Source organism: Drosophila kikkawai, chromosome 2L (assembly GCF_030179895.1).
Source record: "Drosophila kikkawai strain 14028-0561.14 chromosome 2L, DkikHiC1v2, whole genome shotgun sequence".
Classification (NCBI taxonomy): Eukaryota; Metazoa; Arthropoda; class Insecta; order Diptera; family Drosophilidae; genus Drosophila; species Drosophila kikkawai.
Window position 1 is genome coordinate 1,411,352 of NC_091728.1, and position 20,432 is coordinate 1,431,783.

Consider the following 20,432-nt stretch of genomic DNA (forward strand, 5'->3'; position numbering starts at 1 on the left):
TATTAAAAAGAAAAGAAAGACAAAATAATAATTAAGATAAAGCATTAGATCTTTTTTAGAATCAGGATAATTAAGGTTTTTTTTACTGCAATTTCCAGCAATATTCGATAATCGATGACCGATAACTAATCACTTTCCACGCTTTACAATACTGCACACTCAACTGTTGAATTTTACTCAAATTAATGAATTAAAATCATAAATATTGCGCGTCAACATGGCAGAAGCCGCCAACGTGCGCCAAAACCTGCAGAATGTGCCCTCAATCTTCGAGATATCGGCGGCAGAGACACTGGACAATCTGATTTATCCTGCGCTGAGCAAGATCTTCGACTACTTTGGCCTCCGGCTGGACTTTAAACTCTGGGGCAATCTCAGGGTCCAGGAGGAGCTCTCGCCGCTGCTCACCTGGCTACTGCAGTATCTATACCTGCGCAACCGTGCCTCCTCCTTTGGTGAGAGCTTCTACGGGCTGCAGCGCACGGCCACAGCAACCGGCGAACTGCTGACCCGCCGCCAGCAGTTTGCATCCGCCACACTGCTGACCCTTCTGCCCTACGTGGAGCGCAAGCTGCGCAACCGGAGCGCCCGGCACGAGGACTCGAGCGCGTGGGAACAGCGGCTGCTCAGTGCCTTTCATGCCTTCCATGCCGCCAAAGCGGTGCACACATTCCTGTACCTCATCAAGTACGCCTCCAGTCACTCGCCCCTCTTCCGTGCCCTACGCCTCACGCTCCGCTATCCGAGTGAGCCGCCGCGGGAGGATCAATGGACCTACCTTGTGCTCAAGATGCTCGAGGTGCTGGCCTTCTTCCTGCAGTTCGTTCAGTGGTGGTACTCCAACGACCAGCGCCGCAAGGTGGGCGGAACCCTGCTGAACCCCGAGCCGATGCCGCAGCAGCAGCAGCGGGATCTCGACGATCTGCCCGAGGAAGTGAAGCAAGCGATGCCCAAGCGTGGCGAGTGCCCTGTCTGCCTGCTGCCCCTGCAAACGCCAACGGCCTGCTCCGTCTCCGGCTATGTCTTCTGCTGGAAGTGCATCGTTAGTTGCATGAAGGAGCACGGCCATTGTCCGGTCACACGTCACCCCATTACCCTGGAGGACTTGGTGCGCATCTACGAAACGTAGTGACTTAGGTTGCCATAAGTATTTTGTTCGTTTTTATATTTTTAAGACAGTTTTTCCAATACAAATGTGATACAGAAATGTAACTTTGGTTCAGATTGCGGTCAAGTGGACGCCCAGACGCCGATCGTATCAGATGTGGACGTGGTTGAAGTCAAAGTAGGCCACGCAGGTTTAGAGAGAATGTCGTCCAGCTGTGAATACATTTTTATAAATTAAAAAGTAAATCTTACGATCTTTGATGTACAAAGACAAATCCTACACATCCATACCTTATAAGTATGACTAGATAGATCAGTTTACATTTTTCCTTAAAGATATATCGTTCTCTCAATGACTATCCTCCGGTGCACTTCCACCTCCTCCACGTGCTGGACGCTAATCAATCGGTATAACAGGTAGCAGGCCAATCCAATCGCGGCAATTAAGCCCAGATAGAAAATTAGGGAAAAAACCGCAGACAGAAGCACTTCGAGTAGCCAAAAGGCCCAAGAAAGTAGCTTGAACAAGAGCGAGACTAAAAACTGGAGTACAGACCAAATGGTTCGCAGCAACCAAGCAAGGAGAGCCAACAGTTGGGACGGCAAGTACCACAGCACCTTGAAAATATATCTGATTAAGGATATATTCTTTTCCTCCTGACAGCCGTATCTAGTTTCCTTGGAGACCAATCCATTGTTGCGGCAAATCAGCTGCTTCGCCTTGGACAGATCACAGCGGCAGTTTTCCAATGGCTGGCAAAAGGTCTTATCTTTGGGATCACACAGTCTGACGCATTGCTCGTTGCTTATTGCATCAGCTTCGTTGTCCAACTCCTTCCAGCATAGGCAGTCGTCGGTGCAGAGGGCGAGATCTTTGTTTTGTGGGTCCTGGCCATAGGAAGTTCTTAAAAGTTGACCACATGGGAAAAGCAAGACTATAAGACACACTAGGCGGCTATCCATGACTTATGCCGGTTTTTTCTAGTAATTTTTTTTGCGAAGATAATCAGTCAGTTCAGTGCAGTGCTCTGCGGAAAACTGAAATATCATGTTCTTTGTCTAGGAGGTGTGGGAAAAGCTCTTTCTATATTCGGGGATTCACACATTTGGGATCAATTATTATCGGTTTGATTGGAAAGCTACTCAGCTTATCGATTATGTTGTTAAATAAGTATTTAAAAATCATGTAAAATAATCGAAGAAAGCATTCCTAGCCATTTTCAGTTCTTCATACATATGTCCATATTTTGAACACGTATGTATGTACTTACATTTTCCCTGCAGTTCTTCCCTTCCTTCTTCTAAGGAATTCCTAGTCATGCTCTGAACAAATTCCTTCCGAAAATCCTCGGGAATTCCTTCAGAAATGATTTAAATCCTCGGGAATTCTTTATGAATTCCTGTGGTTTGGTACTGAAGATTGAACCGGAAGGGTAACTGCATCCAGCAGGCCAGCATCCTCCTGCCCTGGCGCTGGGAATGATGTTGAAAGCCCGGCAGTAAGTGGAGGTTGGGCCACCACCAAATTGTATACCATGGGCAGCAGGCCCAAGGTGAGAAGGGGAACCCCCGAGTAGCGAAGACATTTATCAATACATTCTTTTTGATTTTAAAAAACGTTTATTTATTTCAATCAAAGCTTTTTTAAAGAGTTCGGTAATTGCCACTGCGCTGCTAAAGCTCAAATAAATACAATCATTTTGCTTAGAGTCTCATTAAACCAATTTCGAATCGCGTTTTGTGTAAAAAATTTAACATTCTGCCTAACTAAAATCATGTATAAATAATGCATATTTTCTCATACTGAATTCATCTAAACTTTCTAGCTTACAAATAATTAATGAAAAGAAACCACATAATCGCGAAAATAGAACCAATCGAGAGGATATAGATGTAGAGCCTTAACTAAAAGCGTGTCCTCTCATATACTGCAACGTTTTCGGCAACGGAATCCCTTTGGAAAAATTAAGTAAACCTTGAGCTTAAGCTAATACCGCGTATGTACAGAATACTCGATGATGGCTGGATGCTAGCTGAGAGCTGGTATAAGATCTGGATCTGGATCTGTGCTAGAACTGTGATAGGTAAAGACCATGCTTGGCATCGCACACCACGTTGAGGGCGTGGAAGTCCCAGTAGGAGGTCATGTGGAAGCCCATGTTGGTCAGCACCACCACATACTCGAACAAGGCGAAGAAGGTGTAGACTGTGTGGGTGTAGAGATTAAGAAGATATATGTAAGAGTAACGTAAACACAGGATCTTCTTGTCCTCCCAATTTATCCTAGAAATCTTCCTTCATCCATTTTTATTATCATTATGACTCACCTCCCGCCTCGCAATGGGAATTGTGCCTCACGAAGCAATATCCCGCCAGTCCAAAGGCCACCACATTGACCAGAAAGAGGTTCCGCTTGTACCTCAGCGACTTCTCTTCGTGCGGCAACAGCACTGCCTTCCGGGCATTCCTGTTCAACAGATACGAGACGAGCATGTAGCACTCGGAGCAGGCAATGAACACCACAAAGGCATTCCGGTGCGTCTCATAGTGATCCGCCGATGTCCAAAAGGAGAGGCAGAATAGGGCAAGATCCTCTACCACGTTCAGGCAGCAGGCCAGGACGCCCAGCAACCGCCGGCTGCGTCTGATGTGCTCACGATAGTGTTCCAGGTACATCTTGGCCGCGGCCAGCCGGAGCGGCAGGTGCAGAAAGATGGCCAGCCGCCAGACTGTTCGCTGGGGCTCATAGTTCCCAATCGCCGCCGACACAGAGGGCAGATAGTTGGCCACATCGCAGTGGGTGTAGGTGCTCCGCACAAAGTCAAAGGCCAGCGACCAGGCCACGCAGAAAAGGAAGCCGCCCAGGGGCAGGCTCAGAGCGGTAAGCGCCAGCCGGGCGAAGGGCAGCCGGAAGAAGACGCTCTTCGGGTCGCTGAGGCGCTCGTACGTGGGCAACATTTGGGTGCGAGAGTGGGTCTAGGAGGTTGGGTTGGTTCAGTCAGCGGGCCGCGATCCTCATTGCATCCAGTGGCTCTCTCCTAATTAGCTAAAAATATCCGCGGACTGCTTACGTTGTAAACATTGCGAAGGAAGTTGTAAACAACTGAGTGATCGATATCATCAGCTGAGCTGGCTATCGACACCTGGCGGGGGTGGGTTTGCACCGCGGAAAGTAACTGCCATCAGAGATGGCACAACAATCGATTGGCATAAATTTAGCTATTTAAAGCCTGCATTTTTTTAATGCATTTGTTTAAATTAATTTAATTTAAGTTAACCAATTTCGAGTTATTCTCGTTTTTCCCTGTTTGTAAAAATTGCCAAATAAAAAAATCAAAAAGTAACTGAAAAAAAGCTAATTTAGCTTAAATAAAAGCTAACACGCGCACACCTATCGATATCGGTGCGTCTATTGCCGGCTATGTGTCATCCCTATCAGTGCTAAACAAAAACAAAACACGCGCAAAAATATAAGAAAAAATTGCCATTGTTTATACCGGACAGATCATCAGAGATGGACATCCTACTGGCCAACGTGAACGGCCTGCAGTTCAAGGCGGAGCGGGACCTGATCGAGCAGGTGGGCGCCATACCGCTGCCCTTCTATGGCATGGACAAGTCCATTGCCGCCGTCTGCAGCGGCCAGGAGTGCGACAAGGGCAGCGCCTGCCCCTTCCGGCACATCCGCGGCGACCGGACCATTGTGTGCAAGCACTGGCTGCGCGGCCTCTGCAAGAAGGGCGACCAGTGCGAGTTCCTGCACGAGTACGACATGACCAAGATGCCCGAGTGCTACTTCTACTCGCGCTTCAATGCCTGCCACAACAAGGAGTGCCCCTTCCTCCACATCGATCCGCAGAGCAAGGTGAAGGACTGCCCCTGGTACAAGCGCGGCTTCTGTCGCCACGGACCCCACTGCCGGCACCAGCATCTGCGCCGGGTGCTCTGCATGAACTACCTCGCCGGCTTTTGTCCGGAGGGTCCCGCCTGCAAGCACATGCATCCCCGCTTCGAGCTGCCACCCCTGGCGGAGCTGAGTAAGGATCAGCTCCACAAGAAGCTGCCCACGTGTCACTACTGCGGTGAGCTGGGTCACAAGGCCAACTCGTGCAAGCAGTATGTGGGCAGCGTGGAGCATCGCAACAATATCAATGCCATGGATCACTCGGGACACTCTGGGGGGCACTCGGGTCACTCCGGCCACTCAGGCGGACACTCTGGTCATTCTGGTCACTCTGGTGGACACTCTGGACACTCGGGGCACTCAGGTCACTCGGGCCACTCCGAGGGCAACGAGGACGGCTCCTCTAGCCACCACAATCAGCACGGTCCGCCCGGCTACGTCAAGGTGCCCACGCCGCTGGAGGAGATCACCTGCTACAAGTGCGGGCACAAGGGTCACTATGCCAACAAGTGCCCCAAGGGCCACCTCGCCTTCCTCTCCAACCAGCATAGTCATAAGTAGAGCCTAGGAATAAGAGTTTGTAATGTAGCCCCCACAGAGGGAGAGAGTTCAGAAATAAATCTTCCGCGGAGACGGCGGGATCTTTCCTTCGATTCCAGCTGCTGGAGGTCTCGAGGTCGCAAAGCAATCAAGTTGAAGCTCTGAAATAACTGAAACCAACTGCCCCTTTGTTATCAGCGAAATAAAAACATAATTTAATTTTACAAATTCGTGTTGGCAAGCTTTTTTTAGTTTTTATTAAAAATAAAAAAAAACACCTAAAACTGGGATTAGTTTCCTTACCTTTCAAATTTCGTCAAAATAATTATAAAATTAAAAAAAAAAAAATTAGTTTTGAATTTGTATCGAATACTTATCGGTATTTAGTAGTCGTTGAATCGATAGGGTCATATCGATAACTTTGGGTCTCATCGATACGATACCGTTGGCTCACCGAGTACAACATCAATTGCGCACCAAATTTTCAGTAAAAACAAACAGAGTCGGATTATTCGGACGGAAGCCAAACATCCAGGAGCAGCCATGACAATTCTGGGCAAATTGCGGGGAGAGATCAAGGACCAGGAGAAGGTGCCACTGCCTATGAACCTCAACGATGAGGCACTGATGCACCATGGCTCGTTAATCGCAGTGAGTTTTCTTCATCTCGCCCCCTCCCCCCTTTTTGCGCAATCGTTTGGGGTGGAGTGTGTCCTTGCCCCCCACCTACCCTGTCTCTGTGCTGTCCTTCGGCCCGCGAGCCACAAGTTTCGCAAGTGGGTGGCTCGGTGGGAGGTCGCATTCCTGCGCTCCGAATTCCGAATCCGAATCCGAGTCCGAAGCGTAATCGGGGAATCTCCAGCCTCAGCAGCCTCGGCTGCCTGCAGGCTATCGATTTTTCGCTCGCTTGGAATTCCCACTGTCCTTGCACTGTTTTTCTCTGACGCTGCTCCTCAGCTACTCCCCTGCTGGCTTCCTACACCCCTCCCCCCCTTCAAGGACTCGCTCCCCGAGGTCAGAGTGGAGGCTCTGCTGGTCCTTCCTGTTGCTGTGTTGCATGTGCAGCTCGAGTGGCCCTGACAGCTGGCTGGGATGGAGCAACCCAATTTGGCTTTCCGAGCTCCAATTTCCAGCTCTTTGTTGTCGCTGACTGGCACTTGCTCTTTGGCCGCGCACAGTGACCTCGATAAGCACACTCTCCCTCCCAGCAAGACATGACCAGCAGGTGTAGAGAGTAGCCCAAAGAAAGTCGTGTCTTATCAGCAAAAACTCCAGACTTTTCGAATTCTCCACATATAACGTCTTATCTGTCAGTCGTATCTTTATAGATATATATTTGCTATTGTTGCTATTTCCACCACCCATTTTGGTTTGTCTAGGGACCACTGTATCGTAATGGGCAGCGATGATGAGTTAATATAATCGTAGCTAACGTAGGGTTCCATTAGGCGTAACCCAAATTTGTTTAACTTGATTAAAGCTAATTAATTAGATTAGCTTTCGCTGTCATATATTTATGAGATTAATGAGAGTATGAAATATGGTATTAAAAATATTTATTTTATATAATATTTCATATATTTTCTATTCTTATAGAACATCTTAGTTCTTATCTTTAAAATAAACGAAAACTACTATATATTATAACTACTATATAGTATCAATGGTAGAGTTTAATATAGAGTTTTCTTATTTCCATTTATAAAAATAATATTTTAAATTTGATATTGGGATATATAAATACACAAATGTTGGATAACATGGATATTTTTAACGTTGAATGGGGATCATTTGATATTAAGCGTTATATAATTGTCTATATATCATTGAACGTCTCTCGATATATGTAAATTTCAAACTAGAATTTATGGATAATGTTTCTAGTTCTGGAATCTCTACTGTAATAATTAATTGTATATTTTTCATGTTTTACTGATTAGAAATATCAAAGTATAAAGCTAATTGACTTGACACAATGTGGCTTGGATGGCCAGTATATCATTTTATTATACATTATTTATGGATTTAAAATAATAACAAAGAAAAGCTTACAATACAAAAGCAATACAATCCAAAAGCTATTCAACTGTTTCCAGAAATACCGATTTTGCTTGAGTCAGCATTTAATCACAACAACATTTAGCTTCTAGAAAATGAGAAAACTTGACATGCTATATTTGTATTTTTTGGTGGAATCAGCATTTGTTGATAAAATCAAAATATGCTTTCGGGATGCCGAAATTTGTATGCCCTTGCCAAAGGATCTTGACACGATCTTCAATCGAAAATTGATCATAACTTAGGCAAAAAAGCACCAAATTCAGCTCGGAAAGCTTTTTCAAGCTGGTTTTTTCTAGATTAACAAATCTGTATACCAAATTTGATTTTTTAAGAAATCGAAATTTTTTTCAATTTTTAAAAATTTTAATGATGTAACCCCTTATCAAATTTTGAAAAAATTGAAAAAAATGTTTTTCTTTCGGACATGTCTAGAAAGACTCGCCTGTTTATGCTGATCAAGAATATATATGGTTTATAGGGTCGGAAATGAATATTTCACTGCTTTGAAAACTTCTAACGCTCAGCAGAGATATTATTATTTTAATATTTATCACTAAAATAATACGACCTAAACACTTACTGCCTGAGTCAAAGCTAAAAGCTCTACTTGTTTTCTTTGTGATTGCAACTTATCGCCCTTTTTATGAGTTTTTCCAATGAAAACAGTTTGAATAAGATAAGGTCTAGGCAATACGACAGCCACTGAATGCACAAACAAGCCTGTGAATGAATCCCATCTTGGATTTTGATTAGTTCCAGGAACTAGTAGTAATTATAATAATGTTTAGAGATTATAAAGGCAAATGAGTCTCAGGGGTGTTGTTATGTTTCATTTTTGCAATAAACATCAAGTTTTAAAAAAAAGTCCCAACTAACTAATTATATATGTACGTATACCTTTATCTTAAAAAGCCCAAAGTCGCCTATAGCGACACCGAAGCCGATGCCGAGTCCATGGTCTTCAACCGGCCACAGCACCATTGCTTAAAATCCTTTATCCTGTTCCTCATCGCCGTCGTGGTGATGCTGATGGGCGTGCTGGGCGGCTGGACCCTGTACCGACTGTATGCACCCTCGCATGCCAGCATGCGGTACCATGCCCTCTGCGAGATCCCCTATCCCGAGGACTCGATGGAGCAGCCAAGAATTTACCAGCGCAGCGACGAGCCCTTCGCCCTCAACTGGCGCGCCCTGTTGCCACAGTTCGGACCCCTGCCGGATAGCGATTCCCTGACCGACGAGAACAGCAGCTATTTCCGCGAGGAAATCGAACTGGACGGGGAGAATGACGACGATAGCTATGCCAGAATTGATGTGCCCGACTTCAAGGACGGACGACGTGGCAGGTTCATGCACGATTTCAAGGAGAATCAGTCGGCCATCATCGATACCACCACCGGCAGGTGCTTTATCATGCCGCTGGACAGGGAGACCACCCTGCCGCCCACCAGTTTCGTGGATCTCATGAAGAAGATGGGCACTGGCTACTACAACATCGATACGGAGCGTGTGCGTCGCCAGATGCGCGTGGTCACGCCCCGCATCACCGATCTCTCGCTCATTTCGGAGCGCATAGCCAACGAGTGCTACGACATGAAGGTCTATCAAATGGAGAAGTTCATCTCGGGGGGTAAGTGTTTACTTGGAGAAGCATCGATCACTATACTTACCTTTCCTTCCTTCTCCTCCTTGTAGTCTCGAAGCGTTCAGCTGATCCCTTGCCCGAGGCCGGCAAGTATGCTGCGTTCATGGGCAAGGGCGTCATCGAATACGATCTGGCCAATATAGTCGAGGTGGAGGCCTACGAGGCTAGCGAGCAGCAGCAGCAGCACGCCTGAGCGGCCAGCTGGAGGAGGATCTTTTAAGCTACAACAACAACAACACCCCCATATAAACCTAAACCTAAACAAATTATTACTTAGAATCAATTTATACATGTAGCGGACGCGCGGAGATCTCTATCAGTCCCGAGGTCTAGGATCTGGAGCCTGTCATCATCATCTGGCCAAGGGAATCGCCTGGAGTCCTAGTAAAGAAGCGTAAACAAAAAATGTACCTAGAGAACGCAATCAAAAGCGATCCACGAAATTTGTGACAAATACGATGGAGCAGGGAAGAGGAGAGCAAGGAGCTAGGAGCAAGGAGAGGATCGGATATCAGCATTCCAAGTACATATTTTATATAGAAGTATGCTCCTTTTAACCACATATTCCAACGGGTAGCGAGTATAGATCGAGCCCAGGAGCAGCCAGAGTCTAAGGATCCCCAAGAAAACTATCATCGGAAACAACAAATTAATCTAAATGTTCTTTAAACTTAATTCAAAATGTATTAAACGCGAATTTGTGATCTTTAAGCGAACCTCTTGCTTTATTCATTAGGAAAATTACAACTAATTAAATACTTAACAGCTTCAAGCTCCTACAGATACGGCTTGCACAGGGCTATGGTGTGATCCACGCCATAGGCCACCTTGCTCACCTTCCCATTGATGGCCGCCTTGAAGGGAAAGAACTGATCCTTCTTGTGGCCCAAGCCGAGATGCCCAAAGCGATTCTTGCCCCACATGAAGAGATCACCGTCGGAGTTGACGGCGCCCATGTGGAAGACACCGCATCCAATGGACACCACCGTCGTGGCATTGCTAAAGTCATTGCGTCCGAACAGAGGCGGCAACAGATGCTGCGGCCGCGAGGTCTGCTCAACAAAGGGCCCAAAGCCCAGGATGCCAAAGCCCCAGGTGTAGACCAGCCCCTGATCGTTGAGAGCCATGCAAAAGGATCCTCCGGCCGCCACATCTTTGATCTTGCCAATGCCCTTGGTCAGCTTGAGGGCTCGCGGTAGATTGATCTGGGTTTCCGCGTGCTCCGAGTCGTCCAACTGGCCGTACTCCGAGTTGCCCCAACCGAAGACATCGCCCGCCTCGTTGACAGCCAGAACGCAGTCAGAGGAGCAACTCAGGCGCACGATCTTCTCCTTGGCTATGTCCCCGGCAATGAGGGTGATCTGGCCAGCGGTGTGGTAGTTTCCCTGGCCGGTCTGGCCATCGGCGCCCCAGCCGCAGGTGTAGATGCGTCCGGATTTAGTGAGAAACATGGTATGATCTTGGCCGCACTCCACATGCACCAGTTCGTCCTCCTTGCCGCAGATATCCTCCTGGGGAATGCGGTGGATGAGGGCGCTCTTGCTGTAGCGCTCCTCCTCGATGATGGAGCGCCCACACTGGCCGTACGAGTTGTTGCCCAGCGTGAAGACGGTGCCGTTGTGCGTGAGCACCACCAGGTGAGCCCGGCCCGCCGACATGCTCTTCACCTGCATGTCCTCGTCCGTTTCCCCCTGGACGCGTGGCAGCTTAATGGCCGTGGGGTAGATTATGACGTCCAGGTTGGCGGGATCCTTGGGATTTCCCTTCACCTGGAAGCCCAGCTGCGAGTCTGTGTTCAGGCCGCTCCCGAAAAGCGTCTCGCCGTCGTCTCGGCGGACAGCATAGGCCGTGAATCCGTAGCCGGCGGTTACATTCGTAATCTCGTTGTTGTTGGAGAACTGCAGCCGCGTCGGATGGTGCACCATCTCCGTGTAGCGCTCCTGGGCCTTCTTCACGCTGGTCTGCAGGCCCAGTGCGCCGGTTTCCTGGAATCCCCACACATAGACGCGGTTGACATGGCTGTCCGTCACCTTTGGCGTGTACTCCTTGATCTTGGACTTGTCCTGCGCCAGCACACTCCGCTTTGCCTTGGCTGTGTAGGCTCTGGTAAGCACGGGGCCGATGCCCCTCCAGTTCTTAAGCATGTCCCGGGGAATTTTTTTACTTAAAACATGTTAAAAAGCGAGATTATTTTATATTTCCCCAATTAATTCTGCCGAGGGTTGATCAGCTGTTCATCCAGCTGGATTCCTATGCGTTTACCAACACTATTTTGCATTGGTTTGTGTCTACGATAACATGTTATCGAATGTGTTAGGGTATTCATCCGATTGTTTGGAAATCGCCTTTGTCATTCGATAACAGCCGCAATCGAACTGATGACCATCAAGGCATCGAATGCGTCAATCGAATAATAAATAAACGAAGGAATCGGCTGCGCTCCGGCGAAATCATTAAAAATTAATTGAAAAACCGCAAAACCAGCGCCGAAAAAGTGTGTAACCAGCTGGAAAATTAGCCCAAAGTGTCGCGTTCAACGCTCGCATAGCCGAAACTCGTGGTTTTACGTGCAATTCAAGTGATTTTCCATCGCAGCAGCAGCAGCATATGTACACACTCACACTCACACTCGCACACGCACACCACCCCAGTCCGCCGTGTATATACATCTGTAGGTGCGTTATGTACAAAGTATTATAATTATAAAATTGCAAGTGAGCCCAAGAGTGTGTGTGTGTAAAGTGCAATAGCCTGGGCGGAGAGTTCGGAGCGGAGTGTGTGCGGTGGAGAGTGGAGAAAAGCAAAGTGAAGTGAAGTGCGCGGCGCTGCTCCAGGAGATTCATATTCATCCGTTGCCATGTCTGGTCAAAGGGCTGCTGGGGCCGCTGGCTGCTAGGGCAAGCAAGTGGATATCTCGCCACGGATAAGGACACACAGCGAAGAGGAGTGCCAGCAGGAGGAGCAGGAGCAGGGATAGGAGTTGCCGTCGCAAGCGCTTCGTCTCCGGTAGGTACACACAAAATATTCGGCTGCTCCTTTTTAGCTCCTGTTTGTGTCGCTCTCTCTGTCTCTCCGCTTTGCTCTCTTTCGGGTGCCGCCCGCTCGCGCTGCGCTCTCTCGCGAGTCGCAAAGCACCTGGTGGTGCAAAGAAGTCCTCTCCGTGGCCCAGTGGGTGGCGGCTTTGGCCTGCAACCCTTGTGGCCCGTCACCTTTTTTTGGGTAACCATGGTCGTGTGCTAACTGTGCCATCATCCTTTGCATTTCTGGCATCACTCCGCATCACGCCTCCTGCAGGAACCCCACCCCAGTCCTGGCTGAAAGAAAGCCACCACCACCTCGCAGAGATTTTGCGCAGCAGCTCTCTCGCAGCGCAGCTCTGGGCACGGCCGGCGACTCCCTCGGCAACAAATCCCGAAAAATACGGAAAACAAAGCCCGAAACAGAAACCGAAACCCAAACCTAATCCCACTCCTCTCCAGAAGCGTCTACTTAATCAACTCTGAGAATGGGCTTCCACAGCCCACAGAATGAGTGATCTTATGTAAACAGGCCACGGATGAGGGGCTGCCCTTTGCCTCCCACAACTGGCTCCCAGATAAGCCCCTGCCCCATGCAGCTGGCCCACTTTTAGTTTCTCCTCCCCCTCCACTTCCTCCGTCTCCAGCCCCAACCCAGTCGTAACTCAATGTTATAGAACTATAAATGCTCCCATTTACGGGGCCACCAATTTGTTTGCCACGGAGGAGGAGCCACCACTGCTACTCCCTCGAATGGAACCGGCGATCATCTCGGGCCACTCCACTCTCCAGAGAGTGGAAGAAAGGGAATTACCGAAAAGCAAGAAACTTTCCGCCTCATAAACTCGTGGGCCCGTCGTCCGTGTTCCCCAAAGCACGTGCAACTCTTTCTTTCTTTACTTTTCTTTCCGTGTTTCTTTTGTTTTTTCTGCTGGCATTTTGCTATTTCTTTGAAAACAAGACGAAATGCTGTCAAGGCAATGGCACCCAGTACACAGCGGGAAAATAAGTTTATCGCAACATCCCCGATAAGATAATCATTTTAATTCAAGATCACAGTTAGTGGGTTACATGCATGTTGTTTGCTTAGCGATATGAACTTGGGTTGATAAAGATATGATAGTACTTTCGTTGTCAGCTGTAACTGCAGCTTATAAGCCATGGCAGAGTAGTGAGTTTCAAGGTCGGTCAAATTGTGATATATAAGGATTACAGGGTATTATAATTTAAGTCAGAAGCTGAAAAAGCAGTGAAGGAGTCATTTCCGACCCTATAAACCATATATATTCTTGATTAGCATAAACAGGCGCATCTTTCTGGCCATCTCCGGAGAAAATGCATTTTTTGGCCATTTTTTCGAAAAATGACCTAAAATTTGATTTTTTGAAAAATTAAATTTAGTATGCAGTTTTGTTAACCTACAAAAAACTAGCATAGAAAAGCTTTCCGAATTGAATTTAATGGATTTTTGGCTTAGTTATGGTTTATTTAGACTTTGATTTGTCCAAATAAATAAATATAGATTTAAATAATGCAAATTGGTCTCATTAGAGATTTATAATTTATCTTTCCATGTATTTAAAGTACCTATTCTCAATGTTCTTCTGCATTCCCAATCTTATTATTCCAATTAACGATCGCATTATATCACCAAACACAAATATCCCAAGTTTATGCGATATAAAGAGACGATAATACCGTCACAAGAAGCTCTTTTCCAAAGTAAAAAACCAAGAAAATAGTTTCCACAATCTATATATCCCAATAAATTCGTCCACACCCTCCTCGAATCGATTTTCAAAACACAAACAAACAGACGTCAGAGTGTCTCTGGATATCTGTGACAACATCCCAGAAAATATAGCCCAGATATATACTGTTGATATCGCACAGATGGTGTGAGAAGCAATTCCCCAATTTCCGGGCTACTATTTCCCCCAGTGCAGCGAGGGGGCGGGGTCGGGGGCGTGGCAGGCAGAGGCCTGTTGTCAATGTCTTGGCTGTTGTTTGGACGGACTTATGCAAGCGCAAACAATAACAAAACAATTGCCAAGCCAAAGAAAATCCAAATCCGAAACCCAACAGCAGTGCAGTTCATTGGCAGCCAGCCAGCCAGCCAAGCGTTTCATGTTTACCCAGAGTGGAGCTCCACCTCGTCCCCCTCACACCTTATCACCATCGGAGACACAATCTTTTTTGGGTTCTTTCTCTGCCGCTATCTGGCTCGGTTACGGTTTCACTCCCCGCTTTCTCCTCGGCACAGAGAGAGAGAAAAACAATAACAGAAAGGGGCTGAGGGTGAATCACTTGGCGACCAGTTCCTCCACTTGAGCAGGGAACTTGTCGCCTATCTCGGCGAAAGCGAAAAGCCTTGACTAATCGATGGCAAAACAAACAAACCTAAAGAGAGGGCTTCGTGTTATCAAATCAGAATTATTATGGTGACAATGGTTTTAGGCAGGAAGTTCAAGCCAAATGTTTTGGCAAGAATAGTCACAGTTTCAGGAAAGAAAACTGGGAAATACCTTAGGAAACATGAAGTTTATACAATTCAAACTCTTTATTAATTGTTAAATTTTTGAATATTTATCTTTAAGTGAATGTTGTGGGAGTTAAGCCTTTAGCTGAGTCATTTTCACTCTATTTATAACCTTATTTCAAGTCATTTTCTTGCCTTTACCTCGGGCTTAAATAAAAGTGAAACCACTTACAAATGTGGCTTAAAGTCAAAGCCCCAGAAGAGCAGAGCGTCTGACACTTATTGATTTTTAATTATGGCTTGGCTACGACATTGACTTTGATTTTCGTTGGGGTCTTTAGCTTGGCCATCGAACTCTTGAGTCTCTCTCTCTCTCTCTCTGGGCGATCTCTGCCAGCTGGCTTATGTCACTCGCTTTGGCCGATAAATCTCGGCCAAGAAACCAATTTCCTTAAACCGTAGCCAAATTCCCGTTTGTGACTCATTGCGGTCGAGTTGCTCAGTCTGTTTGGACCTGAAACAGAGGCCATTATTGCTCAAGATCTTTGGCTTTGTATGTATAAGGGTTTCCCGGTTCTGTGACCTCCTCTCTGTTTACGGGAATCAATAACCGATGATGGTGGCAGTCGCAGTCGCAGTTCCTCTGGCAATTGGTTTCAATTGAGGCAACTTTCACTTGCACGGATTTAATTGCCACACAAACTGGAAAGGCCAGCTCCCTGCTCCCAGCTCCCTCATCACTCACACCACCAACTCACACAAACAGCTCATTCAGTCATCCTCCTCAACGCTGGCTCGCTGACCCAAAACAAACATTTTCAGTTGAGTTCTTGTGTACTTCTTAAAGCTAATCATTTTCACGCTTCTTGGCTGAGAAAAATTGAAACCTAATTTGCATATCATTTGCTCTGTTTTACCTTTCTTTTCCTTCTTCTTTTTTGTGCTTTATGTTTGCGTTTGCTTATCGTTTACGTTTGCCACGCCTACGCCTACGCCTCTGCCTCTGCCTGTGCCCCCTGATAACGCCTGCCCCGCCCCCAGCAAGTATGCATTGGCCAGAGGCGGCAACATGCAGCAAGCTTAGAGTGCCCGCGGGCAGCAACACATAACCCCCGTCATATCAACATCTACATCTACATCATCAACATCAAGTCCAAGACCAAGACCAAGATCAAGACCAACTCAAGAACCCTGTCACACGCCTCCCTTGCCTCCAGGAGCAGCAGCTGTAACAACTGGGCGCCCATTGCGGAGTCCCAGCCGGAGGAGCAGGAATCTTCCCGCGGCGGAGGAGCAGTCCGGTAGTCTGGAATGTTGGAACACCCCCAGCGGTTTGTGCGCAACATCCCCGACTCCTCAGCCAGCAGCAGCAGCAGCAGCTCGCATCATCAGTATCCGCCACAGCTGCCGCAGCATCAGAATCTGAACCAGAATCAGATTTACCAGTACCGTCCCCAGGTGCCAGTTCCAGGATCACCTGCCCACCATCAGCGGCACTCGTCGCTGTCCCAGCAACAGCAGCAGCAGCTGCATCACCGCACCCTGTCCACCGCCTCCACGTGCAGTGCCCAGCACAAAAGTGTGACCTTCGGCCAGCCAGCGCTTGACTGCGGCAACGGCAGCGGAAGCGGCAGCGGGAACTCCTCCAGTGGCAGTGCCGCAGGAAACGCTGGAACCCAACCAATGGCGGGCAACATGAAGCACGGTGAGTTATTGGATTAGATTCCATCTAACTTCGGACTCCAACTTTACTAATAATCGTTATTTTTTCCCAGGCAAATCTCAGGAAGACGTGTGCTATGTGGTAGCCAAGTACGACTATGCGGCGCAGGGTGCTCAGGAGCTGGATCTGCGCAAGAACGAGCGCTACCTGCTGCTGGACGACTCCAAGCATTGGTGGCGTGTCCAGAACAGCCGCAATCAGTCCGGCTATGTGCCCAGCAACTATGTGAAGAAGGAGAAGCCCTCGCTCTTCGACAGGTGCGTCTTGAGACAGAGTCCACTGCCCCCTAACCTAAGCGTTCTTCTTGCTCTGATTTCAGCAGAATTAAGTCCTCTCTATCTGTACCCTAAAACCGTATCTGTAGCAGTAGCCGTAGATGTACATATCTGTATCTGAGAACTCCTTGATATATTTGCTTTCGGCTTTTGTATTTTTGTATTTTGTATTTTTGTTTTCGAAAACAAAACAAATTCCTTTTGCTTTCTTTGTCTGTCGAGCCCCAGCCCCCACCCACCCCCCACTAACACTTGAACTAGGGCTAGACTAATCCCACCCAGAAATCTCACCTAAATCAAGTTTCTCCTTAAAAATAACCTCGAATATCTCTCTCTCCCTCTGGCAGCATTAAGAAGAAGGTGAAAAAGGGCTCCTCCGGATCAAAGACTTTGCCCAATTGCTCGCCGTCGCGTCAAGTCGAGAGTCCAACCATGTCACGGCGCCTGCCACCGGATCCCGCCGATGCCATTGGCACTGCGGTCGTCAAGTACAACTATCAGGCCCAGCAGCCAGACGAACTTTCGCTGACCAAGGGCACGCGAATCCTCATCCTGGAGAAGTCCAACGATGGCTGGTGGCGCGGACAGAGCGGCAATTCGGTGGGCTGGTTCCCCAGCAACTACACAACGGAGGATTGTGATAACGATGGCGAGATCCATACCTATGCCATGGCCGAGAATGTGCTCGATATTGTGGTGAGTGTACACATACTTCAGTTCTGGAGGGGATCGGGTCTCATCTGATTTGGTTTTCCCAGGTGGCGCTGTACAGCTTCACGTCGAACAATGACCAGGAGCTGTCGTTCGAGAAGGGCGACCGCTTGGAGATTGTGGATCGGCCCGCCTCCGATCCGGACTGGTACAAAGCTCGCAACAACCAGGGCCAAGTCGGTTTAGTTCCACGCAATTATCTCCAAGAGTTGAACGATTACCTGGCCACGCCCTATCGCAACACGAGTGCCGGTGGCAGTGCCGGCAATGGAAATGGTGGTTCCAGCAATAACGGTGCCGGCGGAGGCGGTGGCGGCGGCGGTAGCGACTCCATGGAGCGACGCAACGAGGGCAACAACAAGTCGTCGGCACAATCTTCCTCCGGCCAGCCCATCGAGCGTCCCAACTTGGCAGGCAAGTCATGGTACTACGGGGCAATCACCAGGAGCCAGTGCGACACCGTGCTCAATGGCCATGGCCACGATGGCGACTTCCTGATCAGAGATAGTGAGACTAATGTAAGTAGAAAATGCAGATCCCGCTTGGAAGCAACCTTAACTCTGGTTTCTCCCTGCAGATGGGCGACTATTCGGTTTCGTTGAAGGCACCCGGACGCAACAAGCACTTCCGGGTGCACGTGGAGCAGAACATGTACTGCATCGGACAGCGCAAATTCCATTCGCTGGACCAGCTGGTCGATCATTACCAAAGAGCGCCCATCTACACAAACAAGCAGGGCGAGAAGCTGTACTTGGTGCGATCGCTGCCCAAGGCCAATGGAACGTAAGCAGCCAAGCCAGGATCAGCGCGGAATCTCAGCATCCACAGCAGCATAGCACCCGTATTCAGCAGACACACAAAGATTATACCAAGGCTAACTTATAGGCAGCAGCTCAGCAGCGCAGCGCAGCGCGTAAGCGACGTGTAGTTCAATGTAGTTTGGATCCAGATTCATTTTGGCTTTAGATCAGACTCAGACCAGCGTGTGTGTATATAGATCGGTTGGTTCTCGACCCCTCTTTTTGTACTTTTATATATTTAAAAATTAACTAAATTACTAAATTACCACGCTTACTTATCCGCATTGGCTATGTTAAACGTTAAACGAGGAGGCAGGAATAACCAAGCAAGATTCGGTGTCGTCAACATGCAATACATTTACATATTTACATATACCATGTGCACATATTATACTATATTCTAAAGCCACGTTTGTAGCGAAGACGACTAATGTACACAGCAGTTAGAGGAGATCGCTTTTAACCAAAACACATGAGAATATATGATATATGATGTCTATTATCCGTGCGCATACCGTAGGCAAACTAGGAATGGTAGCAAAATATCGACTATATCGATGCTGTAACGATTTCTGCCGATATATAAAATGAGAGAGACTCAACTCAATCGCTCCTAACAGTCATTTTTGTTATTTAAACATTATTTAATCGAGTACGACGACATAACCAACAAATTACAAATGATATCTCTGATAATTAAAAGCATAATCTTAATCGTTTACCGGCGCGGAGAGCGGCGTATAAGCCATACTTGTACAGTTGAGGCAATTGCTAACCTATAATAGGCACTCATCTCCTTCATCTCTAGACATTATTTGCGATTTATCACTTACGATTTACACGATTACGCAGCGATTCCAGCTTTAACAAACAACCAGCTATTTTGTTGTTTTCCTCTAAGTTTACGTTTACTATTATTATTATTATTATGATTATTATTTTGTTTTTATTTTAGATTTAGGAGAGTAAGTTTAGCAAAAGCGAAAGTAAGAAAGAGCGAAAATAGAGTGGCTGCCAGTTAAAGGACTTTTTCATTTTCATACGCGAATTTTTAAATTATAAATCTATATTATTATACGAGTACGTAAAGCATAAAACTTAAATAATTTATAATAGTAATTCAAGACAATTGCTAAACAACCAACAACTAGTACTAAAGACGAAGAAGAGAACAAACTAGAAATTATACCGAAACGGAAATGAAAATAAAAACACATTCAAATAAATCCATACAACTTAAGTGTACTTATTTTGATTAAGAAGGGAATTTTGGGGATTTTTGGTAGGTAAAATGGAATTTGGCATTATAGGTAAGTATTTTAGCAAAACTGAGTATGCCCAGGTGCATTTAGCAACATTTTAGACAGAAATTAACAATATGGTCACATCTGGTTTGAGTCTGTGCTTACTCCAAGATCAATGGTTCGAAACTTGGACTTTTTATAACAGTTTATACCAGTTTTCAGTTGCTTGCTGCTGATTTCTGTTCGCCTGGTACCCCAATTTGGGAAACGGGCAATTTGCATGGAAATGTTCGGAAATTTGGATGGGCTGCTGTAGGGATGTTGTTGTAAAATGGTTGTTGTTGCCATAAGCTGTTGTTGTCGGCAACAAATAGGTATAAATGCGTAATTATTATTATTATTATTATTTTTGCCCAAAAGTTTTTATAACAGTTTATACCAGTTTTCAGTTGCTTGCTGCTGGTTTCTGTTCGCCTGTTACCCCAGTTTGGGCAACGGCCAAATTGGATGGAAATTTTTGCTCACTTGCATGAGTGATGCTCATCTGCATCAGTGATGCTCACTTCCATCAGTGATGCTCACTTCCATCAGTGATGCTCACTTCCATCAGTGATGCTCACTTCCATCAGTGATGCTCACTTCCATCAGTGATGCTCACTTCCATCAGTGATGCTCACTTTCATCAGTGATGCTCAATTCCATCAGTGATGCTCACTTCCATCAGTGATGCTCACTTCCATCAGTGATGCTCACTTCCATCAGTGATGCTCACTTCCATCAGTGATGCTCACTTCCATCAGTGATGCTCACTTCCATCAGTGATGCTCACTTCCATCAGTGATGCTCACTTCCATCAGTGATGCTCACTTCCATCAGTGATGCTCACTTCCATCAGTGATGCTCACTTCCATCAGTGATGCTCACTT

The 20,432-nt window shown here is 46.9% G+C and overlaps 6 protein-coding genes across 11 annotated transcripts; 4 read left to right on the forward strand and 2 right to left on the reverse strand.

Annotated features, from left to right (window-relative positions):
* Positions 1–145: 145 nt before the first annotated feature.
* Pex12 (peroxin 12) lies at positions 146–3,074 on the forward strand. 3 transcript variants are annotated; one of them, XM_070288657.1, is made up of 3 exons: positions 146–1,709; positions 1,772–1,972; positions 2,934–3,074. In XM_070288657.1, the coding sequence occupies exon 1, from the start codon at positions 218–220 to the stop codon at positions 1,127–1,129; it is 912 nt and encodes a 303-aa protein (XP_070144758.1). In that variant the 5' UTR covers positions 146–217; the 3' UTR covers positions 1,130–1,709; positions 1,772–1,972; positions 2,934–3,074. The 3 variants fall into 3 exon arrangements, with proteins under 3 accessions (XP_070144758.1, XP_070144755.1, XP_070144752.1); XM_070288654.1 differs by lacking the exon at positions 2,934–3,074 and having other exon boundaries at positions 146–1,154; positions 1,224–1,709; positions 1,772–2,151; XM_070288651.1 differs by lacking the exon at positions 2,934–3,074 and having other exon boundaries at positions 1,772–2,151.
* Positions 2,705–4,226, reverse strand: PGAP2 (Post-GPI attachment to proteins 2). Its single transcript, XM_017173084.3, has 2 exons — positions 3,435–4,226; positions 2,705–3,313 (listed from the first exon to the last, which is right to left on the reverse strand). The coding sequence occupies exons 1-2, from the start codon at positions 4,063–4,065 to the stop codon at positions 3,177–3,179; spliced, it is 768 nt and encodes a 255-aa protein (XP_017028573.2). The 5' UTR covers positions 4,066–4,226; the 3' UTR covers positions 2,705–3,176.
* Positions 4,227–4,435: 209 nt separating this feature from the next.
* On the forward strand, positions 4,436–5,768 carry Clp (Cleavage and polyadenylation specificity factor subunit 4). The gene has a single exon (XM_017173072.3). The coding sequence runs from the start codon at positions 4,622–4,624 to the stop codon at positions 5,570–5,572; it is 951 nt and encodes a 316-aa protein (XP_017028561.1). The 5' UTR covers positions 4,436–4,621; the 3' UTR covers positions 5,573–5,768.
* A 208-nt stretch (positions 5,769–5,976) lies between these two features.
* LOC108079094 (integral membrane protein 2B) lies at positions 5,977–9,968 on the forward strand. Of its 2 annotated transcripts, XR_011445678.1 has the most exons (4): positions 5,977–6,202; positions 8,525–9,242; positions 9,308–9,780; positions 9,835–9,968. XR_011445678.1 is itself a non-coding variant. In XM_017173325.3 (3 exons), the coding sequence occupies exons 1-3, from the start codon at positions 6,095–6,097 to the stop codon at positions 9,448–9,450; spliced, it is 969 nt and encodes a 322-aa protein (XP_017028814.1). In that variant the 5' UTR covers positions 5,977–6,094; the 3' UTR covers positions 9,451–9,968. The 2 variants fall into 2 exon arrangements, 1 of the variants encoding a protein (XP_017028814.1); XM_017173325.3 differs by having other exon boundaries at positions 9,308–9,968.
* On the reverse strand, positions 9,919–11,510 carry LOC108079084 (RCC1-like G exchanging factor-like protein). The gene has a single exon (XM_017173313.3). It carries the CDS (start codon positions 11,399–11,401, stop codon positions 10,034–10,036), a length of 1,368 nt encoding a protein of 455 aa, XP_017028802.1. The 5' UTR covers positions 11,402–11,510; the 3' UTR covers positions 9,919–10,033.
* Positions 11,511–11,665: 155 nt separating this feature from the next.
* Positions 11,666–19,478, forward strand: dock (SH2/SH3 adaptor protein dock). 3 transcript variants are annotated; one of them, XM_017173237.3, is made up of 6 exons: positions 11,666–12,263; positions 15,795–16,458; positions 16,529–16,733; positions 17,099–17,447; positions 17,510–17,980; positions 18,040–19,478. In XM_017173237.3, exons 2-6 carry the CDS (start codon positions 16,065–16,067, stop codon positions 18,247–18,249), a joined length of 1,629 nt encoding a protein of 542 aa, XP_017028726.1. In that variant the 5' UTR covers positions 11,666–12,263; positions 15,795–16,064; the 3' UTR covers positions 18,250–19,478. The 3 variants fall into 3 exon arrangements, with proteins under 3 accessions (XP_017028726.1, XP_017028737.1, XP_017028745.1); XM_017173248.3 differs by having other exon boundaries at positions 15,799–16,458; XM_017173256.3 differs by having other exon boundaries at positions 15,971–16,458.
* Positions 19,479–20,432: the final 954 nt, after the last annotated feature.

Coding starts and splice junctions, on each gene's coding strand:
- Pex12 (XM_070288657.1), top strand. CDS start 218: ATGGCAGAAGCCGCCAACGTGCGCCAAAACCTGCAGAATGTGCCCTCA.
- PGAP2 (XM_017173084.3), bottom strand. CDS start 4,065: ATGTTGCCCACGTACGAGCGCCTCAGCGACCCGAAGAGCGTCTTCTTC. Junction 3,314..3,434: donor TTCCCATTGCGAGGCGGGAG/GTGAGTCATAAT, acceptor ACACCCACACAG/TCTACACCTTCTTCGCCTTG.
- Clp (XM_017173072.3), top strand. CDS start 4,622: ATGGACATCCTACTGGCCAACGTGAACGGCCTGCAGTTCAAGGCGGAG.
- LOC108079094 (XM_017173325.3), top strand. CDS start 6,095: ATGACAATTCTGGGCAAATTGCGGGGAGAGATCAAGGACCAGGAGAAG. Junction 6,203..8,524: donor ACCATGGCTCGTTAATCGCA/GTGAGTTTTCTT, acceptor TATCTTAAAAAG/CCCAAAGTCGCCTATAGCGA. Junction 9,243..9,307: donor GGAGAAGTTCATCTCGGGGG/GTAAGTGTTTAC, acceptor TCCTCCTTGTAG/TCTCGAAGCGTTCAGCTGAT.
- LOC108079084 (XM_017173313.3), bottom strand. CDS start 11,401: ATGCTTAAGAACTGGAGGGGCATCGGCCCCGTGCTTACCAGAGCCTAC.
- dock (XM_017173237.3), top strand. CDS start 16,065: ATGTTGGAACACCCCCAGCGGTTTGTGCGCAACATCCCCGACTCCTCA. Junction 16,459..16,528: donor GGCGGGCAACATGAAGCACG/GTGAGTTATTGG, acceptor ATTTTTTCCCAG/GCAAATCTCAGGAAGACGTG. Junction 17,981..18,039: donor TCAGAGATAGTGAGACTAAT/GTAAGTAGAAAA, acceptor TTCTCCCTGCAG/ATGGGCGACTATTCGGTTTC.